Consider the following 23780-nt stretch of genomic DNA (forward strand, 5'->3'; position numbering starts at 1 on the left):
AGTTTATGTTCTTAAAATTAAATTCTGATTGAGTACTATTGACAAAGGATGAGTTAAAGCAAAGATACCATTAAAAGTGGCTATCAGAGAGAAAATATCCAGCTGTCCTGTGCTTAAACCCTTCACTGCTAGTAATTAAGAGACTAGAGAAGCAATGTCATGTAAAATATGATTTTTTTTCACAGTGATACAAACACTGGGGAGCCCGTCCATGAAGCTCACTCAACTATAATTACTAGCTACATCTAGATGGCTCCATTAAAGTCTTTCCCACTTCTCTTTTCCATGTTTATTTCAGTGACATATTATAGAGGAAAAAACTCTCAGGAAAGTTATCAACATTTTCCATTTTTGAAATTCATTGTACACCTGGGCTCAAAAATCTCCCAATATTCGCTCAGGAAAAAAGATAAAACTTTCACAACAGGTAGGTTTTCATTATTCAACTTTAAAGTAAAAAATGGGTGTTCTGCAATTTAATATAAAATGTATAACATTGCACACAATGAAGTCTGAGTTGGGATATATTTTCTGATTAATTTTCAGGTTTGTCAAACATGGCTATCAAATTAGACAAAGGAAAGAATTCAATAAAAATCAACATAAACACCAAATATTTAGTTTTTATACAAAAATCTTTTAGTATGGAAAACACTTTGTATGGCCATACTTGAATTTTGCTTTTGAAGAAACACAGGAGTGATCCTTACAAGACAGAATCCAACAACTAAGACCAATGTAAGAAGAGAGACGAAAGAGGTAAGTTCTCGGTATGGGAACTGAATTAGAGCTAAAACAGCTGTCATCTGAGAACCCATTAAGATGATTTTGTGAGAGAAATATTTGCTTGGACTCTATTCACAAAATGAGGGCCAACAAATTACACACATACTGCGCTTGATAGAGTGACAGGTAACTAAGATTGTGCTGACATGAAGAATTTGGGGTGACTATTCAGCTGCTGAAAAGCAACAGCTGCTCTGGCACTGTGTACTCCACATAGGCTCAGCTCTTGGTGGTGAGAGATGTGGACCAATCTAGGGCCTTAGGAGAGCAGACACACTCTTTTCCTTGAGAAGTGAGAAAAGTTAAAGGAACCTTGGAGAAAGTGTGATCCATAAGCCAGTGAGCTTGACTTATTAAAAAAAAAAGTCCTTATTTTCTGAGAGTTATTGTGAATAACAATTTTTGGTAAAAGGTCTGGGCTGCGGAGGTTGAATGGATGAAGGCGTGAAGTTCCTATGAGAACAGCAGTTTATAGATATTTTGTGATTAACTTAAGAAAACTCAGAGAGTCGATCTGTGGTGCCAGGGTGGAGAACAGGGATGGAGTTGGTTGTGACATCAAGTGGGTCTGAGTCAAGTGGAAGATCATGAAAATGGAAAGATATTTTATTGAACATAATTGTACTCTGGAAAATTCCAATTATTTCTCCTCTTGGTTACTCTTTTATTGTTAGCTTCTAAATTCTCGATTCTTCTTAATACCGAGTATGTATCTTCCATCCCATACTGCAGATAACTTTGGGGCCCTATGCTTCCACTCTTCCCAATGTTCTCTCAGACTCCTCCAAGTAAGGGACACAGAGACCCCTGTCCTTGGAGTCATCACTACCCAGTTTTATCCCTCTGTCTCCAGATTTGGTGTAACTGCAGAATCTTTCTCCCACTCACACTCAGAAAAAGAGGTCCACCCTATGGGAGGACTCAGATACCCAGCTTTCCCTTTCAGACCTGACCTAGTTGGAACCACGCCCAGTACTCTAGCCACAGGCAACACAGCAGCACACATGCTACCTAAGTACCAATCTCCTTCAGGCTTTTGTTTGTCCACTTTGGCTCTGACTGAACCCACAGTCACATGGCAATCTCACTGAAATAGCACCTAATGAGAACAGTTAGTCAAGAGAGAAGCAAAGCCATCTTATTATGCGCCTGTTCTACGACACTGTCTCTCAGGATCGCATTATACTGTATCTCTAAAGCAGTGAATTATCTCTCTGAGCAAACTAAAGGAAAACAAGTACATATCTTGACCACATGTGGCCCTGATTTTCAAGAAGAAAATCAAGACAAACCAGCAGGTAAGAACACGCTGCCATTATGTGTCTGGTGGTCTCTGGCCAATAACTACTCCTAATAAATGGGCGAAATTTTCTACCTTCAGTCACCTGCTTAGATGCATTAAAAACCAAAATTCAGAGCCACCAATATTATCAGTATGGGAAAGTGAAAATACAAAACAAGTAAAGAAACTCATCATGCCCACATCATCCACATGTTCAACCTTATGTGCTTAGAATGCATGTTATACCTATCCTTCTCCCCACCCATTTTTATTTGCAAGTAATCCTTTCTCAACATCGTCCAGTTATGTGACTTGTTATTCCTTTATTTTATCAGAAGAAAACCAAAAATACCTGTGTCCCTGGAATTCCTTGTCTTCCATTTTCTCCCTTTTGACCCTTTAAAATTAATAAACATTATTAATTAGTTTGCACACTTATGATGCAATCACATATACAATACAAACTACCCTGAGTTCCGGAAGAAATGTCACAAAAGCAGTGATACATATATATAAATTACGTGAGAGATGGGAAAGTCAGTCACTCAGAGAAAAAGAAGAAGTAAAGTCATCCTAATCTTATAGTTAAAATAAATGTACAGAGCTAAGGCACAAACTACTGATTTCGGGGAAACAGGTAAATAATTCTAGACAATGAGGATGTTCTTCTAAGTCCATATCAACAGTGGGAAAATAGTTTAAAATTTTAATGGATATGGACATTGTATTAATTTCAGTGGCAATTATGTTCATTGTTGATTATGGACATGTGAGGACAAGAAAACCTCTTTAGAATTTCATTTTTTAAAATAAAAACATACAGTCACATGTTGGTAAAAAGGCCATTTAAATGAAGAGCTTTAAATCAGCATAAAAAAGAGAACAGAAAAATTAATAAGGATATTAATACATTTATCTATTCAATAAATATTTTGGGGTATCTACAATTCATGGGGCATTATGCTAATAAACTCTGAAGCACTACTTCATCCTTATATTTACTGCACAAAATAGTAGTTTCTAGAAAGACATATACCTAGCTAATATCAATGAAATTTTCATATCACCGTTGCCTAGTGATGTATTCATCAATTTACATAAGTGATTTCCTAGTGTTTATTGAGCAGCACCTATTGCTAGCACTTGGGGACACTGAGACAAAGATATCATGGCGCCCTTCAAGTTGCTTACTATGTGGTAAGAGAGATAAGCAATTAAATCTGGAATGGTGAAAATACTGCTGATAAGTCTACAATGTATAATTAAACGTCTAGGTTGGATACTATTGGAACTTAGGAAGGGGCATCTGACAGAAAGTGTAGGGAATGTGATTCAACCTTGAGTGCAGCCTTGGGGGATGAGTAAGAGGTAGCCAATTGGTGAAAAGATTGGAGGGTGTACTAGGGAGAGCAGACACAGGTGAAAGGCAGGTAGTATCTTTTGGCTAAAGCAGCAGAGCAGGAGTCGGTAAGAATGGGAAGAGTGACAAGAGATAACACTAAAGAAGATTCAGTCAGACCAGAAGGCACTTGATGCAACAGGCTTTATCTTAACATGCATTGGCACCATTAAAGGATTGCTAAGCGGATATATAGCTTAGCTATTTTACACAAGTAAAAGTGTGGAAGAAGGAAGTAGAATGGACTCAAGGAGACCAGTAAGGAAGATATTGCAGTAGACCAGGACCCCAGACAAAAAACAGTCGGGAGAGGTAGAAAGGGTCAAGCTCAAGAGATATTTAGCACTGATTATCATGACAGGAAATCTGTGAGTACAATGTGGTTTATGGGGAAAGTTGACAAGTTCGGTTTTTGGACATATTGAACCTGAGGTGCCCATGAATCATCTAAACACGATACCAAGAAGGAAATTAAAATATATGGGTCTAGAGCTTACAGACACTTACTTAACATTTACCTCACTCACAACTTCAAAATTAAAGGAATCCTACTATCATAGTACTTGAAGATCTTCAACAAAAATTTTCTGAAAAACAACTGAATTTTGTCATACCACTCTAAAATATGTTATGTATGTTACGAAGAACAAATTTACAAGTAGGGACTGTTATAACTGTGGATATAGCAAATTTTGCCTATGATTATTGCAATTTGAAATTTTCTCTTACAATTACAGAAATTCTAGAGCACTCAGAATTCTACATTTGTGAAAATGTTCAGAGTATTTATATTTTCATCTTATTCTGCATAGCAAAGCTCAGGCACTACCACTGAGACTTACAACCTTAAAACATCATTAAAATACTGTCTGAACACTTGATTGGTAATTTATGGTTGGCAAAGTTTTATATTTCTAAACCTTAAAAGATTAAAAGACCATCAGATATAATTTATTCCAGATAACGATTTCACTGACTCAGCTAGTGGCATCCTACTCAAGGGTCAGTCTTCAGTGAATGAAAAAACCCATTGCATAGACAATTTAATTGAGGTGAAATTATCCTTGTCTCCCAAAGTAGTAACAAAGTTCTCCTCCTTGCCTTTGCTGCTAAAACACCCAAAACTAAATGTCTTTCTAAATCACCCTAGATTTCCCTAGCCTATCATAATTTTCTGGTTTAATTTTCCTTTCATATATTGATTTGAATATGTTTTATATTTAGGATTAAACGTTTTTTTATCAAATTTATTTTTGCCATAAAGCAATTTCAAATCATTTTTGGAAATACACCACGTGTATGTACGTGTGTGTGTGTGTGTGTATGTATATGTGTATATGTGTTATATATATTGCATATAAATAGTTTTTAGAAGTATATAATAAAATCTATGTCTTTATTTTGTTGAATCATTTGGTTTCTAAGTTTTCTGCAACAGTAAAATGGTGAAGAATTTTAAAGTCAGATTTGATGTCTGAGAAGCTCAATAGCAAAAGGAAAAAATAAGATTTAACAACTTTGTATTAATGTTGAAACAGAAAGGAATTTAAAAATAAAACAGGAATTTTTTAAAAGCCCTCATTTTATTGCTCAGCCTACTAAAAAAAAGCAAACAACATACCTGAACACCTTTTTCACCTTGATTTCCTTTGTCCCCCTACAAAAAGGCAGTTTGATCTGTATTATAATCTAGCATATTCTGTAAAGTTTCAAATAAACATATATTTTTCTCTGCTGAAGAAAAACAACATCTTATGCAAATTCCACAAGTGCCTGTATACTCAGAAGTTGACTCTTAACACTGTATTTGGGAAGAGAGCAGAACCACATTATGTCAAAATGATATCGTAAGAGAACACTTTTGCATGCTCCTGCATATGAAAGAAAATTTACCACAATCTTTAATTTCCCAGAAAGGAGAAAACTTCCACATGGTTCACAGTTTTAGGTTAGACAAACTAACAAGAGAGGACTTATTTTGACAATGTTGTTTTATGAAATCAAACTGAAAAACTACCATTAAGCTATTAGTAGCCACAAGTTTATAGGAAACAATGACAAAGTAAACACAATGTTTAAGTGACATTTTAGAAAACATGCTTCAAAAGTGAGGTTCTGGAAGAAACCTTTATATTCCATAAAAATAAGTTTGATAGGTTATCAGATAGCAGGGAAATTAGAAACCAACTTATACAAGGCCCTTCTTTTTACAGATAATGAAAAGCCAGTTAAGCACCTGCCCAAAGTTGAACTTGGACACTGTTTCTGAATTTCCTTTCTACTAATGCCTCACTGTGCTATCTAAACGTAGAGTTTTGCATTTTCAACAAAAAAAATACAGATTTTCTTTTAAATGGCAAATTTTTAACAAGAAAATTCTCCTCAACCCAAACATACATTCATAGTAGATTTACTAAACATTTACTAAGAGTCTAACACTTAATTGCTGCTATGTGGGGTCATTTCTGTCTCAGCTAGTGCTGCCTACTGATCATCAGAGCAAATGGCCCAAGGATCATACTGCGTATGATAATCTAGGCACCATGTAGACAACACACGAGGGATAGAAAATAAGATGCTGAAAAGCAAATGGCAAGGGACATGAAGATAGAGAAAGATGGAGACATAAGAGTTTGTGTCCTTTCCAGAATAAAAACTAACAGATTTACTTTTAACCTGAAATGTATGTATTTGTGGTAGCATGGACTTCTTAGGCACACAGGGATCAATTGTTACTCAAAATCTCCAAATAAATAAAAGTATATATTATTTATGTATATACAAGTCAAAGTTCCATATTTGACCAAAATGAGAGCGAGGCAGTGGGGAAGGGAACAGAGCAAACCTAGTTCTGTGATCTTTCCTCACTAAAACATTTTAAATTAGTATATTGGACTTGTAGTTAAACTCCTTAAATTAATCTTAAATAAACTTCTATGTAACATAATTGTTTCATAGATAGAAACTTCATAGTCAAACATTTTGGGTATAAGTTTTATCATTCCAGATTTTGATCCAGTTTTCCCAAGAGACATATTCATATTTTGGTAGGAATGCTTGACATTGAATACTTTTCCTTAAAAAATTCTTAGCTCACCTGGATTGTGAAAAAACCTGAATTTACAGGATATTACTTAACTGCACATTCATATTTTCTAATCTGCATGCCTTTTCTAAGGTCTTCATCTAGGAGACAATACCCATGCAGATATATAAAAGATGCCACAGCTATTAGCATGGGGTTGAACACATTATACATACATCAACTATATAGGGTTCCTTATCATTAAAAATATATTAATAACAAGTCCTACTTTATCAATTTCACAAAAGAAAAACTTGTATACAAGTAACTGATTAAAAGCGAACTGTATCTCCTAACCAATGCATACCTTTTTTCCTTGAATCCCAGGTAAACCCATGTATCCTGGTTCTCCTGGTGTACCCATTGCTCCTGGTTCTCCCTATGCAACACAGAAATTCCACAAAGATCACAAATCTACTGCTTATGAAAAACACTGCTGTTTTTACCTCTACATATATCAGTTTTAAAATGAATGGTTTAAAAATTTATTGATAGTGATTACTATAGAAATAGCAAACAATAAAATGTTTACTAGAATCCCAGTAAAATTTCTTGTATTTTTCTGTATCTTTTCCAGTTGAAAAATTCTGACAGCATTTCGTATTTTAAAATTTTGTAAATATGTGTTATTTTGTATTATACTTTATAATTTAAACAACAAACTAAAAAGTTGTAAAAATATAAACACAAGTATCTCTTTTTCATTTACCTATTTACTAACACTTTTTCTCCTTGAAACTGCTTTTTCTCAAATTGCTACTTTAAAAAAGCTTATTTTCTTTTAAAAAAATAAGTAAATAGAAATAATAAAAATTATTAACAATCTTATAACTCAATATTTTTATTTCGTTATATATTTTTTCTCTAACTCTCATAAATACACATATATAGTTACTGAAATGTGCTCATATATATGCATAATTTCATATCTTTTAATCTCTAAATATATTAATATTATAAAGTTCTAATTCTGCTATCATATATTTAATAACATAATTTTTAATTATGGAAAAGTATTCACCCATATTTATCAACAATATTTTATTTAATAAAATTCTTACTGTTAAACATTACAGTTTTCACAATTTTTATTTTTATAAACAATGCTTGAATGAACATCCTGGTAGTTAAATTTAATTACATGTATATATATTTATACTTATGGAATATTATTTTCTTAGAAATAAATTCTTGAGCTATTTTTCGGTACAGGGTGTATTACATGAGTTATCTTAATTCCATTTCTCTACTCTCCATCATCCTATAGGAATTGTCTTTTCTGAAATAAAGTTTTTTGTTTTAAAGTCTTAAATAAATTATTTCCAAGCATGTATTAATAATGTATTGACAATATTTAGGATATATTTGTAAGAGATGGAATATAATCCTGAATATGTTTCATGGTTCTGTTTTGTTTTGTGTTTTACCATTAGTCCAAAACTCTACAACATCAACTAAAGATCACTCTTATTTTTAAAAGAAAATGAGGCTGTATTCTCTTTGCTGGCTGTACTTACTCCCTAGCTATCAAATCATTCTCTAGATTTTTGAAGGTTGGAAGTGAATTAAAAATCCCAATGAAATAAACATCAACCCATGTTGTTTGGAGGAAACTTGCAAAAGCCATTGTGAATTCTAAATTAAAGATAAAACTCCCATAAGCAAAGAAAGAACAGTATCATTCATGAGAGTTACACATTCTTGTTTTCAGCTGTTTAAGAGAAGTCTATTCTCTGGACCAGAAAGTAAGCTCATATTTGCATACAATTTTACCATTTTTAGAAAAATTAAGCCAAAGTTTATTTTATGTCTTTATTATCCAATGACAAAATATCAAAAAAACAAAAATGAAACCCTGTAATGACATTTTCATTTCAGGTACCTTAATTTCAAGAGAAAGGTAATCCTTAATTTCCTGTATCTCTTAAAAGATATAAAATGTTAACTTTCTTAAATAGTGAGGGGAATTTACATTATAATTTCTTTGAAAATATTTTCAAATGCATCAAAATTACCTTGAGCCCAGAAGCCCCAGGCATCCCTTGAATTCCAGGTTCACCTTTGCTTCCCTGTCAACACATCAAAAACATTTGAGTTTTTAAAAACACATTCTATCACAATATATCGGATATAGACACTTAAGGGAATATATTTAAAATAATTTTTACATTTTTAACTTTCCAATTATTTGAAAGATAGACTGTATACATTAGACCTAATTATTAAGAAAAATTCTTTCAGGCAAGCAAGGGGTTCCACACATTGATAAGCCTCTCTTAAAACATGTATTAAAGCTGGTTGCTTCAAGTATAAGGAAGGAGAGTCAAATCCTTAGTGGCCAGCTCTAAGAAGTCCAGCCTCCACACTGCACAGGTGGGAGCCATGTACTTTAACAGCATCCTCTGGGCTGAGATCCTCATCATTATCCTGTTTTACTTTCTCAGTATGACTCATCTTCTGTACCAAACTGAAGGAAAGAAAAGTAGCTTCAAATGTACAATGGCTTATTTTGAAGAAGTGTGAATCAGAAAATGTTTAGTTTGTACTTTTTCAGGATTCCAGTGCAGTTCTTTCTAACAGATGTAAACTTGGAGAACAAGACTAAGTTGAAAGAGCAAAGAATGTAACACAGAAAAAAAAATTGAACATAAAAAGAGAAAACAAGTCTGGTGGCTAATAAGGAGAGACTGTCAAATGCAGTTCTGGTTTTCAAATACTTTGATACCGGAAATCACAGCCTAATGTCTGGAAAAGCCCATAAGTAAACAGGCTAGTGTGACACCTGGAAGGAGAGGAAAATAATTACCACAGCCAATTTGAGTTTACTAATCAGTGAGGCAAACCAATGCCATTTTCAGCTTTTAAAAAAGTTTTTACAGGCTGCTCCTGGTAAGAAATACGTGATGATCATATTACATTTAATTAAAGCATTTAGCACATAACAGTGTTATTAAACCACAGAATAAGATTCCTTAAAATTTCTAATTTTATAAATGATTAAACTGAAACTCACAGACATGAGATTTGTTGAAAGTTATATGACTTGATAAAGCTAATATATCCTAACATTATTTAGATAATTTTTTTAAGCAATGGTGTACATGTGCAGGATGTGCAGGTTTGTTCCATAGGTAAACTTATGCCATGGTGGATGGCTGCACAGATCAATCCATCACCTCGGTATTAATCCCAGCACACATTAGTTATTTTTTATGATGCTCTGCCACCCCTACCCCGCCCCAACTAACAAGCCCCAGTGTGTGTTGTTCCCCTCCCTGTGTCCATGTGTTCTCATTGTTCGGCTCCCACTTATAAGTGAGAACATGCGGTGTTTGGTTTTCTGTTACTGCCTTAGATTGCTGAGGATAATGGCTTCCAGCTCCATCCATGTCTCTGCAAAGGACATGATCTTGTTCCTTTTTATGGCTGCATAGTATTCCATGGTGTATACGTACCACATTTTCTTTTTCCAGTCCATCACTGATGGGCATTGGGTTCGTTCCATGCCTTTTCTGTTGTGAATAGTACTGCAGTGAACATATGTGTGTATGTATCTTTGTAACAAAATGATTTATATTCCTTTGGGTACATACCCAGTAATGGGTAGATAACATTTTTTAAAACTGAAACATAGCATGGTAAAGTAGGCTTATGAATGTTTCTACAGTTATTTTTAGGTATTATAATCTAAATTCGAGGTTTTCTAAATATCTATCTCAGTTTCAGCCTCGTCTCTGCTCTACTAAATACTTTTTGTCTCACCCTAGAACTTCTATCAGTGATATTCACAGCACAAAAATAAGCTGACAAAACTAGTAGAAAGCAACTCACATACAGGTCAGTAAACTATGACCCATGGGCTAAGTTCTGCCCAATGCAAGTTCTTAAAGTTTAGCCAGAAAGTAGCCACATCCAAAACCAGTTTGATTGGGTGTTGCCTGTGGCCAATTTTGCACTACAATGGCAAAATTGAGAGTTACAACAGAGTGTATGGCCCTCCAAGCCTAAAATATCTTCTTTCTGGACCTTTGCAGAAAAAGTTTCCAATACCTAATATAATCCATGAAAAAAATTAAAATGTTTCATTGAAAAGACTATATTTAATATGTATAATTTTAACATCTTGGAGCTATTTTTCTTGTACAAGAACAAGATGCAAAAAAACAACTTTAGAGTAATTCATGTAAAAATAAACAAACTGTGATACTGGAAATGTCCACTTGCCTACCCAGCCAAATCAGCAGAATCTGTGTAAGTGGAAGACAGCACAAATACATTGTTCTAAAACATTTTATGGGAAGTCCAACAGATTTAATTGACCTTCAAATAAGTATGAGTCAACAGTGTGGTATATCCAATTAAAAAAAAAAAAAAAGCTGATGAAATTTTAGGCTGCAGTCTTAAGAATTAGAGAAGCCATAGCACTGAAATCTCCTTTGACGTGATGAGAGAAAAAAAAAAAAAGAATTAGAGAATCCAAAAGACAATGAGAGAGCCCACTGCGAACCAGTTAATAAGGGGTATTTTCTTACAAATGATCTTGAGAAACTGGAGAACTTCTGCTTAGAAAGCTCAGTCACTCCAGTGTATTATACCAACTCTGTGTGCACCTACAGCTGCTGGAGCCCACAATACTCCAAGGATCCACAAGGGTCTGCCACTAATGGAGGAGCAGCTACATTTTCTCATTATTGGGCTCCCATGTCTTTTTTTCTCTCTCTTTTCTAAATACTTTAGAAATTAAAAGTAAAATAGATTAGGTAATCTAGTGATCTTATATGCCAGGGTCTATTCCACTGAGGCAATGCGTAGTCAAAGGTTGAATGCTTCCAAAATAGCAATTCCATCCCTTCCTTTTTGGAGGGTGTCCTAGAATCTATTTGCAAAATAAAATAGTTGGAAACAGTTTTTTGAGTTTCTCATCTGATCCTCTGATTCACCAAGAAAACAAAATAGTTATCTTACCACAGGATTATATACACCTAGAAAATGGTCAAATAATAACATTCAAAGAGTTTTAGTTCTACCTTGAAAATAACTAACCTCATATCCTAAATATATGTGTCAAGCTTGCCTTACTTATTTAAAATCTGAAAGTAAAGATAATATGCCCTACTCACAGGAATAATACAATTTACTACAAGGCACTTTATCTATATACATTCCACTAAATAAAAATACCAAAAAGAAGACTAGAAAACTGATACTGTAAGAGATATTCTTATTTATAACTATGAATGCTCTAGATTGGTGGTTTTGGCACTGAGCTCCAAGAGCTATAGTATTACTCAGTGGCCCCAAGATACCAAAAAGGGAGAAGTGGGCTGAGTAGCAGAGATTTCTGGACTCTTTCCAACATAACAGGATGAGCTTTACTTTAGCCTATTTCTTACGCTGAGCTTTTACAAATTTCATTCTTACAATTGATTTTTTTTCATAGAATAAAAACCACATTTAAAGTACAATCAAGGTAGTAGTTAAAATTTTCATAAATGGCCACTGTGATTACACAAAGTTCTCAATCTTGTTAATTTTATCATATTTACCTTAGATCCTGGCATTCCAGGCTGACCTGGTGAGCCATTGCTTCCCATTAAGCCCTACAATTTTAAAAAGGAATTTTAAGAGTAATTTAGAGAAGAATATTTAAAAATATTAAAACAATTTCCAGGTTATACATTCTCATAGTAATTAATTCACTAAATTATAATACAGTATTTGAAAATGTAATACAATATTCAGAAAATTACTCCCCCATCCAAAAAAAATAATAAAAGTAAAAATCAAATTATGCAAGATAGTATGAAGGCTCGCAGAGCGCTTATCATTCTATTGCTTACAAAGCCCACAAATAGCAAAAATGATTGGAAAGCTAGAAAAGGAAAAACAAAGAAAAGTTTGTCTTTTCTACACTTTTTCTTTTGATATGATGGCTAAGAATTAGATGTCTTCATAGATGTCATCTTAATTAACATTATTTATTACTTAGAATTCTATTATCTTGAACAATATTTTAAGAGTTTCATTCTAATAAATTATCTGGATAATCTTATAGTCTCTCTTCAACCTACAAAATGGCTGTATCTTTAACCATATGATTCAAAATAAGACAATGGTACTACTCTTTCAATTAGGGCTCAATTTAGATTCTACATTAAATACTATTATACATATTTAAAACACTTGGCAAAGGAAAGGGGATTTACAAATCATTATATCATTAGAAAATACAATCTCAATACGAACCTAAAACAGACAATTTGATTTAGAGATTAAAGTCAACATCACTTCTAGCAATAAAATTAGTATGGGGGGGGAAGTCTTGCACACATGTTAACACTGTCATAATTTTGAGTATCAGTTTCATATGCCCTCTTCACTCCTGAAAATTCTAAAATAATTTACTCTGTTTTAGGACCTTCCCATACTATGTCTTCTGTACATATCCTTTCCTCTTAGTGTAATAAGTTTGGTTTTTTTAACTAAAAAAAAATCACTGAGATTTAGACTTAATGGTATTTAGTATTTTTAAACTAATAGCTAGAATGTATGTTTTCTAATTTATCTACAGTTAGGGTACCTGATGTTGATATGGTTGGACAACTTTTTGAGAAGCTGGAGAAATCTTTACTCCTTCAGAAAAATGGACATAGACGTAAGATTTTTCATACAACTACAGGGAACTCATGGACCTGAAACATTTTCAGTGCTGTATCCTCTACATTTTTATTAACTCTTAAATACGAGCTAGTAGGTAGTAACAACATTGCCAGCACTTTGATAATAATGATATCAACATACAGGTATCCCTGGTGCTCCTTTTTTTCCTTGCTGTCCTGGAGGCCCAATTTCTCCCTAAAAAAATCAGACACAAATCAAAATTTTAAATTGTAAATTATCAGGTTTTTTTCAAGAAAGTTTCTGGCCAAAGCACATGGAATGACAATTGAATACCAATCAGCTTAACTTTTTCTGCTTTCTCTTCCACTACTGTAAGGAAGGAACAAGGCAAGGCAAAAATTGGAACCTAACACCTTAAAGACCTTGACATAGAGTCTGAGGATTTACTGTCAATATTTTTATTATGACATTTGTAGTGATATTTGCCATTCTTTCAAAGGAAGACCTGGCAGCTTAGATGGACTTGGTAAGGTAAACAGCAGAAAAAAAAAAAAATCAAGTGAAAAGTTTTCCTATTTATCATAGAGTTTAAGAAATATGATAGGGAACATAAATTAATAAAGAAAAAATAGAGTAAAAAAATAACAGCATTAGGCTTCATCTTCTGGGGTTGTGGCTAAGTTCCCTAAGGAACCCTCTAAGTCCAGAACAAAAGCCCTAGAAGGATAATCCTCCGTGAGAGACTGTTGATCTTCCAAGAAGTAGGAGAGGTATTGAAAGATGTCTCATTTTTAATGAAATATACCGATTTGGGGCTATAATTATGAGGATTTGAACTATACAGAAACTTTGCCAGAGACAGAATTGCAGGAACCAGGAAAAGTGGGAGTATCTGAGGGTACGTCCTCTGCTCTTAGGACACTGAATGTTGGCCAGTCATGGAAAGGAAGCAGGAATCTTCAATACCTATGATGACTCAGGACTTTCAAAGGGGGCTGAAATGGTATCCCTGACTACCGGCAGAAGGCAGGTCTTCCTTTCCCAGTTAGGCTGACAGGACACCCTCTAAATTAAGATGAAGCAATGAGCTCATGATAAACAATATAGAAAGAAGAGACAGCAAGCTACAGGGATGAGAAAAATAAATAATAAATAATAATGGAAACAATAAATAATAAACTGCAGACATTAGAATTGTTAGAAACAGAATTTAGAAATAGAAATGAGATTTTTTAAAATTAAAAAAACAATCATAAAAGACTATCAGTACTAAAAATATAACAAGAGACTTCAAGAACAAAAAGTTGCAGTTTAAAAATTATAAACTCTAAAAGTGAAAATTATGAGTGTTTACAATTTTTTTTAAGTATCAGCTGATTGTTTAAACAGATGAGACAAAATAAAGAAAGAATAAGTAAACTATAAGATACATCTAAATCATTTAACTAGAATGCAAGATAATCAAACATATGGAAATATGGTAAGTAATGCTAAAAAGAGATGTAGAGTATAAAATTAGAAGATATAAAAAAAAATCTAACCAGAATTTCAGAAACAGAGAACGGAGCAAAGGTAATATAGAGATAATGGCTGATTCTTTCCAAAACTACTGGAAATAATTCCACAGAGCCAGAAAGCAAACTGAAATCCCAGCAAGATGAATAAAGAGATATAGATATGTCTATATATATTGTAATGAATTTGAAGAACACCAAAAACAAATAAAATACCTTAAAAGGTTCTAAAAGGAAGATATAGATCACTTATAATGATAATTAGAATCACAGCAGACTATTCACAGTTAACAATGAAAGCCAGAAAACCATAGAAGAAAAATCTTCAATTTATTAAGAGAAAATAATTGTCAACCTTGAGTTGTACAGTCTACAAAATCGTCTTTCAAAATGAGCAAAATAAAGAAGTTTGCAATTAAATAAAACCTGAAAGTTTATTACCAAGATCTGTACTAAAAAGACATTCAAAAATATAGTTAAGTAAATTAACTATAAAGATTTATACCATGATTATCTTAGAGAACAAAATTGAAAAGGATTCATATAATGTAAATCTAGATTAATATTATCTCTATAAAACAACAAAACAATATATGCAAATTTGCAAAGCCAAAACAACTTCTAAAATTATATTGTATTTGAAAAATTAACTGTTAGCACAAATGTAAAAATATATTCTATGGTAGAGAAGAATGTATTAAATGTGCAGATCCAGGCACAAAGCTAACTCTCACGAATACTCACCTTTTGGCCCATTAATCCTTGGCTTCCAGGAAATCCTGGGATTCCCTAAAAACAAATAAAATCAATTTTTAACTTACAAAAAGTCAAAGACTTTATCATTAAAGAAGAATCAGTCACAATTGGAATTTTAACTGGTAAATAACACATATTTTCAAATGTATGCATATTATAATATTGCTAATTATAATAATCCAATTTGGAAAAGACAAATTATGAGATACAGCATTATATGAATATTACTGATACTTAGAGCTTTAAATAAAGGCTTTTTGAAAAAGAAACCATGAGGAAATTAATCTCAGTTCTTGTATCATTCAACACGAGTGAAACAATTAAAAGGATGCTTCATTTGAACACATTCTTATATTATTCATAATGAATCATGCAAGAAAATCTGTTAAATGAAACAAGCTTTGGTTTAGCACAACAGTTCCACAGGCCCTCACTGTTTCACCGCCTAAGTTAAAAATTAATGTAATGAAACTATTTCCTCCAACCTGAGCCTTGAAATATCCAAGAACCTAAATATTCAGGTAAAAAAAGGCAATCTTTTCTCTTAATATTTCCCTTGCTGATGCAGTCACGAAGAATATGAAGACCGCAGTTTGTAAAGAGACAGAGACGTAGAGGTCACTCTTTCACATGGCTGAACCCAAATGCACATGTCTCTAGCAACATTCAGAGAAAATTAATGTTAATTCTATCAAGTTAAGAAGAAATTTAGCATATTTATTAGTTGCACAACAGTTCTATTGTCTGTCTTTTCATGTATTTACCCAAAATGATCATTTATCACACAAAACAAGCAGTGATTGTGCTAATGAATTTTTGTTTCTTATTCAATTTTCTTAGCACCTTTTAAAGTGACATTTTAGTTGAAATAATTAACAAAATTTATATTAATACGTATGTATTGACAATGAAGACAAGGAAATTGGGTCATATCCGTGTGACTTTGAAAACCCTCTGCACTAGCAGGACTTCCAAAGGAAAGCAGGACTCTTCAGTACATCAGGGCAGGTGGCAGAGCTGCCATTGTCAATGAGATCAAGTGTCTTCCATGACAGGAGGAGTCTGCCATTATTTTTATTTTCACATCTTGCGCTTATAAATATAGCCTTTATTGATCAATGTTCTAATCACAATTATAGGGCAAGACACAAGCACATAGTTCTAGTTTTAAAATCTGAACTTGAATCATACACTGGAATTCAGTCTATTTAGCTCAATTCTGTTTGCCACTTCATTACACCCTTTGCTGAGAACAAAAGTGGTATGGGAGCAATGACTACCAACAAGGGACTCACAATCTAGTTGAAAATACAAGCTTTATAAACATAAGTAGAGAATAATATAAAAACAATATAAATTCCTTTAACAATACAAAACATGATTGCGGTACACCTAATAAGCACTCTAAAAAATAAAGTAAAAGTAAAATCACTGAGTTATGACTATGAAATGAATTATATCTTCTTAGGCAGAAAATGCATATTCTCAATGCAATCAATTAATATAAACGTTATTCAAAATAAGTGCCTCCATTGCAATGAACCACAATTTGGCGTGAAACCACCCTATGACCTCCTGCCATTCAAATACCCACACGCGCATGAAAATTTGCTAAAAGTTCAGACTAATTCCTGAATTTAACTAAAATATGTCTGTAAATTCTTCTCAGAAGTAAGGTGACTATACATTGTTCTATGCCGGAAAACTGGTACAGTTCGGTCACTGTAATAACCTTGGCCCCCAGAATTCCTAAAGGGTACATGCGATTACCAATAACTGTATCAGGCCTGAGAAGCTGAATTTCTTACTAGTCTTTTATTATTTAAAGTTTTCATGACTATTCAAGTCCCTATGCCCTTACACAATCATGATGTTAGCAGGAATTAGTTACAGATATCCTAAATCAACTTCTGTTTCTGAAGCCAATCCCAGTGTCAGCTAGTTCACATCCTTTTCCTAGAGACTAACAGTTATACCCAGGTTTCCACAAATAGCACATTGGCTTCCACCTCCTCAAAGCCCCTGAGAGCCCATTTCCCCACTGTTTACTCCCTGGGTTTGATTTGATACTCCCTGGACTTGATTTGACACATTACTTCAATATATTTGATACTGAGATTATTTTGGGGAGATTCCAGATTAAAAAAATATTTCTTTTCTTTTTGTTCATCCTCTCAAACTGGTCAAAAATTAACATACATTTCATAGATATGTAAAGAAGTCCTACTAGATACTCTATGTCCAATTATATTAAGAATTATTACTTCTTTTACAGATGGATACCAAGTAAAAATATATAAACACTATACAATATCAAAAACAAAATGTAGATCTGATTTATCTAAGGAATTCTTGGCAAAACTAACATAATACCACAAGCATGAACAGAATACCAGGTTATTGTGAGAGAGGTTAACCAGAGAAACTGAAATCATTCAGTACTATATTAGTTAATAAAATTCTCCAAGGTAATATTTTCCTGGGCTCCCAATAGGTATATTGGAATTGACTAAACTTTGCCAGTTTTACATTAGCAGTAATATTATCCAAAAGTGCTTGAAAGTTACTAGTTTGCTGATCCCAAAATATTTAGTGACAATTATTTTACAGAGCAAATGTGTTTCCAAGGAGGCTATTTTCTATTTCACTGTGGTTTTGGGTTCAGGCAACTGTGATAACGTCCAAGTAAAGACAGAAAAAAGTAAGAGTAAATGGACATATTTCCTCTACTTCTGTGATTTCAGTTTCTCTTTGAGGAAGAGCAGAAAGTCAACCAGAAAATCCTGCATAATGTTGTGGTTAAAGAATGTTGACATAAAAAACATTCTAGAAGCTTCTCTGTAACCATTTAAACCACTGCTGTACAACAAACACGTTGTTAAGAATAGAAATATGTACACCAGAATAAAGAGTTTGACTTCTATTTCCTAGAGAATACTTTGTAATGAAGGGAATATGTCTATGACAATATTATTTAGAATAGACAAAATATCACATTATTCTCCCCATATGAAATGAATTTATTTACTTTATGAAATTAGACCATCTTAGATCAAATTTGCTTTTAAGTAATGCAATATTTTCAATTCACTAAAAATATCTAATCCATTAATGGTATTTTTATATTAAAATTATGTACCTTTCTACACAAATGGTAGATATATTTAATATCATTCAGCTATCAAAATATCAGAATAATGTTTTTTTTTACTATATCAAGAAGTGATCTATTCATTCATAAAGATTCAATGAAGGAAAAATTCCTGTGTTTAAAGTATCTTTCTCATTAGCTAAAAAGATTACAATATGATTATCAGTAAAGAGCATAGTAGAAGCTATATGAATCAGCTAAAAACAGAGATGCTGCAGTCAGCCAGCCTATGTCCTAATAGCTGCTCCACTCCAGACAAGTTATTTAAACTGTAAAATCTCTGAATCCCAGTTTTCTTTATGGAGAAAACAATAAAACCTATCTCATATAGTTGGTACATTCTATCAATTAGCTTTCACAAGTATTTAGCTTGGTGTTGGCACAATAATGAACAAATTTTTATAAATGTCTCTTCACAGCTCCTCCCTGACCTTTGAAAGTTGTGAAATACTTGAAGTCAATTTTTTTCCATGTCTCTACATTTTGCCCTCTTTCTCCATCTTGAGGCTTTTGCATTTTTTGTTTTGTTTTTGTTTTGCCCTCTACCTTGCTTTTCCCTACTTTCATTTCCAAAAATGTCCATTCTATGTAGGATGATGCTAGCAATCTAAAGTTCCCCACTGGGGGGCGCCAACAAGTAGGGATTGACAACCCCCCCACCCCCACCCCCCCCATTCAATACCTTTTCATGTTTGGCTGATCTTGGTTACAGAGCAGTAATACTATACTATCATGACTTTTGCTTTTTAAATATCTTAAATAATCCATCACTATCTTTTCAGAAAAAAATGACCAAGAGTATTAAACATATTTGTAGTTGAACCCCCCAATGTTTTTCAATGCTTTTTCCCCCCATAACTGTCAGGCCATTATGAATGATTGACAACAGATTATTCTGTGGTAAGGTAACTATAAGGAGAAGTAACTTACAATCGCAGTTGCCAGGCTTAAAAGAAACCAATATACAAGTACTTGCAATAAACCCTTGATAAGGAAATGACTGGTTTTCTATTCCCATATTATGCTGTAAAAAAGAAAATCTAAGAATGTTGGATGAACTTATTTACCCTGGCCTGTAGACCAGGGCCCACTTGGGACTGGACCCAAATTACCCAGAGATAAACAATTTACATAGAAAATACTTTAGCCAATAATTGTCGGCTATTCATGTTTATAATAAAACAGAAAGTGTCACAAATTTCACATTATAAGCTACAAAAAAGAGAACAAAGATATCATAGGAAGAAAAAGCCATTTGGAGGCTGTTTTTTCTTTCTTTTTTTTTTTTTTTTTTTAAGACGAAGTCTCGCTCTGTTTCTCCAGCTGGAGTGCAGTGGCTCAATCTTGGCTCACTGCAAACTTACAGGCAACTTTGAAGGCTACTCCCAGTAACTTGCTTTTTTCCACACCTAAAGGCATTTCTACATTTTTTAAAACCAATAAAATAGTCTGAACAATGTTACTGTTGCAAAAGCATCCTTTTCCTGGACAAGACAAAAATCACAAATTCTTAACAAATAAATAACAAACCTGAAAACTGAGATGAGGAGGAAGACTATCTGGAGAGGAAAGGAAAGAATTAAGAGATCTGGGACCCCTGCCACATGATAGGAGAGTCATGTAGCCACCAGAGCCCAAAGGGTCCAGAAAGACAACACGCCTTTATATCAGTAAGTAAAATGCATATGAAATACACCTATGTGTAAAATAAAAACAAACAAGCATGTATGTATAGGCATATGCAAAACTTAAAGTCAATTCCATTTTGAAAGAAAAAGTTCCAAAATAATACTAGAATTGTCCTAAAATGGGCTCTGATCCTCTGAAAGCCTCAAAGTACAAACTACATTTTTGGGGGGATCCTTTTTTGTTACTATATCATTCAAACCAAAATATGGTCAATTTCTCATTAAGGAGAAAACTAAAAGTGGATTTTTCTAAGACGTTTATAACTCACTTGGTACTGAATAGAAGTTAAATCTTTTCCAGGGAAACCTGGAAATTTTACTAATTTTTTTGAAACCTTACATATGATAGAGATAATCATACCAAAATATTTTAAAACACCATTAACCCTCCCCACAAAAACAAAATGAAGTTAGTTTGATAAAGAAAACAAGCTGAGTGAATTTTTAAACTTAGTTAATTATACAATAAAATAACTAGGTATTTGAAAATTATATCTAATATCTTCTATATCTTTTACTTATAACCTCTTATTTTTGAAATATATATGCTACTCCATCTAAATCTCTGTACTAGTTATTGCATAATACAGCCCATTGTGAATTTTATGTTTATATAACGTATATCCCATTTTCCTATAAAAAATAATGAAATGATAGACAAGCATTGACTAAAGTAAAACATTTAAAGAAAAATTTTTTTCTATTGATCCATAACAAATTACCACACTTTTACTGCATTGAAACAACACAAATTTATTATCTTACAGTTCTGTGGGTCAGCACTCACTTCTGGAGTCTCTTGGAAATAATCTGCTACCTGCTCATCCAGGTTATCGGCAGAATTCTGTTTCTTGCAGCTGTAGGACCAAGGTAGCCATTTTCTTACTGGCTATAAACTGAGGTCCATTTCCAGCTTCCAGGGGCCTAAACATTCCTTGGTTTACAGCCCCAAGGAATCTATCCTTCATTTTCTCTATCTTCCAATGAGTCAGGTCCTTCTCCAGTCACATCTTTTTGACCAGCTCCTCTTCTGTATTTTTCTGCTTTTGATTACTCATGATTAGACTGGGCCTCCTTAGATAATCTGGGATAAAATTTCCATCTCAAGATCATTAACTTTAACCACATCTGCAAAATCTCTCTGCTGTGGAAAGTAACAGGTTCCAGGGACTAAAATGTGAGTATCTTCGAGGAGAGAGTTGTCATATTTTGCCTACCACAGAAATATTATCTAATATCCAAGGACCAGATAATTTTTATGTAATTTAAATTCCTCCAAGTCATTAAAAGGGTGATCAAGTAAATTCAAATTATGAAACCACTAATACTAAGTCAATAATACTTGAAAAAGAAATCTACAAGCTGATGTGATTTGTTAAAATAAATGTAAATGGACTTATTATAAGACTAGTAAGTTAAACATAGCAGCATGGCTAAGTAGAGATTGTTTCAGGGGACAAGAAGTGTCCAATATAAAGAAATATATCCATATAATATACAGTACTAATGACATCCCCATATTAACAATTTAGAAGGAAAACACAAAAAATCATCTCAAAAGATACCAAAAATTCATTAAAAATTTGTCATGCAGTATTTGTGATAACTACCAATAATCTAGGACTAGAGCCAATATTTGAAGCCAAAGTCTCAATCAATCAGAAACCAATTGTAAACATCATACTTGGTGAAACATTAGACATTTCTACTTAAAGTCAGAAATAAACTATTGTCTATACTTTAAAACGGTAGTCCCACTTACAGGAATATACCCCTTAGGAAAAATATTGCCTTAGTATGCAGACATAGATATATAGCATTAATAACAGAGATTAGATTGATTTATAGCTATGCTATGAATGAAATAAGGGAGATTTTATATTATGTCTTATAACTTTATATGGTAAATGCTCATATTATAAAGTTAAATAAAAGTTTCAGTGGATCCAATTTGTTGTTTAAAAAATTGTGTATGTTCTTACGTATTTGTATATGCAAAGAAAAAGTCCAGATGTAATCTCATTAAATGAGTAACAATTGTTACCTCTGGGAATGGGAATGGAATTTGGGTAAGTGAAGGCAAACTCAAATTTACAACACAACTTCTATACTTTTTGAGTACTTAAGATAAACTAAACATATATAAGAAGTGATAATGAGTAAAAATATTAGATACAATAAAATGTAATCAAATATATAATACATAATAATAAACAAATGAAAAGTTGGTCCCTACAAATTTCATATCTTAAATGTCAAAAACGTCTAAGAGTTTTCTTCTCACATTTAAATCATTCAAGGAATTACTGTTAAGCACTGGTCTTTCAAAATACAGAAGTAAAGATACTAAAGGTTGTGGCTATCATTTGGTAAGAGAACTAGAACAACCAGAAAGAATTACACCGCCAACGTAGAAATCAATGCTGGAGGGATCTTAATACACGTCCCTACTGTGACCTCCCAGTGTAACAGATTTGCTTGCTAAGTTTTCATCCCTTGGGAGGTTATTCTTGCAGGTAGTTTTCAGATATTGCTAAGTACACTCTGTTGGACAAAGGCATTCATTGCTTAAGGAAGGATAATACTGTGTTTAAGGAGTGCTTTCTTTCACAGAAGAGCTAGGACTTCAACATTTGGTAAAAGTAGTTTTCCCAGGCAGCATTTCCCCCAATTTACCATAGTCACAGAACTTTTTGAAAACAAAAAAAAATGGTCATATATCAGATCTATAATTAAAGATTGTTATTTTTGACTATTATGTAAATTTTTTTAAATCTGGAAAAATAACCTAAATTTTTATGAAAATTGAAGCTATAATAAAACCCTTAAATTTAAATGACCTAATTTCTATCTTTGTGAGGATTTATCTTTCTTTCATATAGGCAAGTTGAGTTTCTTCAGTTGCATAGAGATGTATTTTTGTTTTACAAAATAGATTTGTTTTTATTTTTGTCAACAAACACAAAATATTTTAAATATACAAAGGAAACTGAATCCATTTGGAAATATGATTTCATATTATTGTTTATGACAACACCAAAGCTTATGTAACCAGAGAAATACATATTAAAGCATGTATGGCCTAAAAATATTAAAATGTCATTATTTTCTTACACCAATATCACTAATTGTTCTCCTCCAATAGGTAACTTTTGTCTTCCTATGTTTATATTCCTCTTTTTGATCAACCTGCCTCAAAGTCTCTATATCAATAGTTATTAAACTTTACATCAGACTCACACACAGTTGCCACTGAAAATGTACTTTCCTGGGCTTTCACCCCAAATTTTGATTTATTAGCAGAATGGCCCCAGAAAATTGAATTTTAACAGGCATTTCTGGTAATTTTGAGGTACTCTGTAGATCAGAGCTTGAGAAATAGGGTTATTTATATATATTTTTTCAAGAGATAAATATACAGATCATTTTCAAGAATCACTTATTTAAATATATTTACATTTATATAAATATTTATATTTATAGTACAGATAGTTTTCA

The 23780-nt window shown here is 32.9% G+C and overlaps 1 protein-coding gene across 2 annotated transcripts in view; it reads right to left on the reverse strand.

Moving 5' to 3' along the window:
- The window catches only part of COL21A1 (collagen type XXI alpha 1 chain), a 191064-nt gene that overhangs the window by 5093 nt on the left and 162191 nt on the right, over positions 1–23780 (reverse strand). For both annotated transcript variants that reach the window (XM_017542926.1, XM_017542927.2), the window contains 7 exons: positions 15432–15476; positions 13354–13407; positions 12099–12152; positions 8568–8621; positions 6860–6931; positions 5089–5124; positions 2421–2465 (listed from right to left, as the gene is read on the reverse strand). In XM_017542926.1, coding sequence (XP_017398415.1) covers positions 2421–2465; positions 5089–5124; positions 6860–6931; positions 8568–8621; positions 12099–12152; positions 13354–13407; positions 15432–15476 — 360 coding nt within the window. The remainder of the gene's footprint in view (positions 1–2420; positions 2466–5088; positions 5125–6859; positions 6932–8567; positions 8622–12098; positions 12153–13353; positions 13408–15431; positions 15477–23780) is intronic.

The sequence above is a fragment of the Cebus imitator genome, unplaced genomic scaffold, assembly GCF_001604975.1.
Source record: "Cebus imitator isolate Cc_AM_T3 unplaced genomic scaffold, Cebus_imitator-1.0 Scaffold148, whole genome shotgun sequence".
Taxonomy (NCBI): domain Eukaryota; kingdom Metazoa; phylum Chordata; class Mammalia; order Primates; family Cebidae; genus Cebus; species Cebus imitator.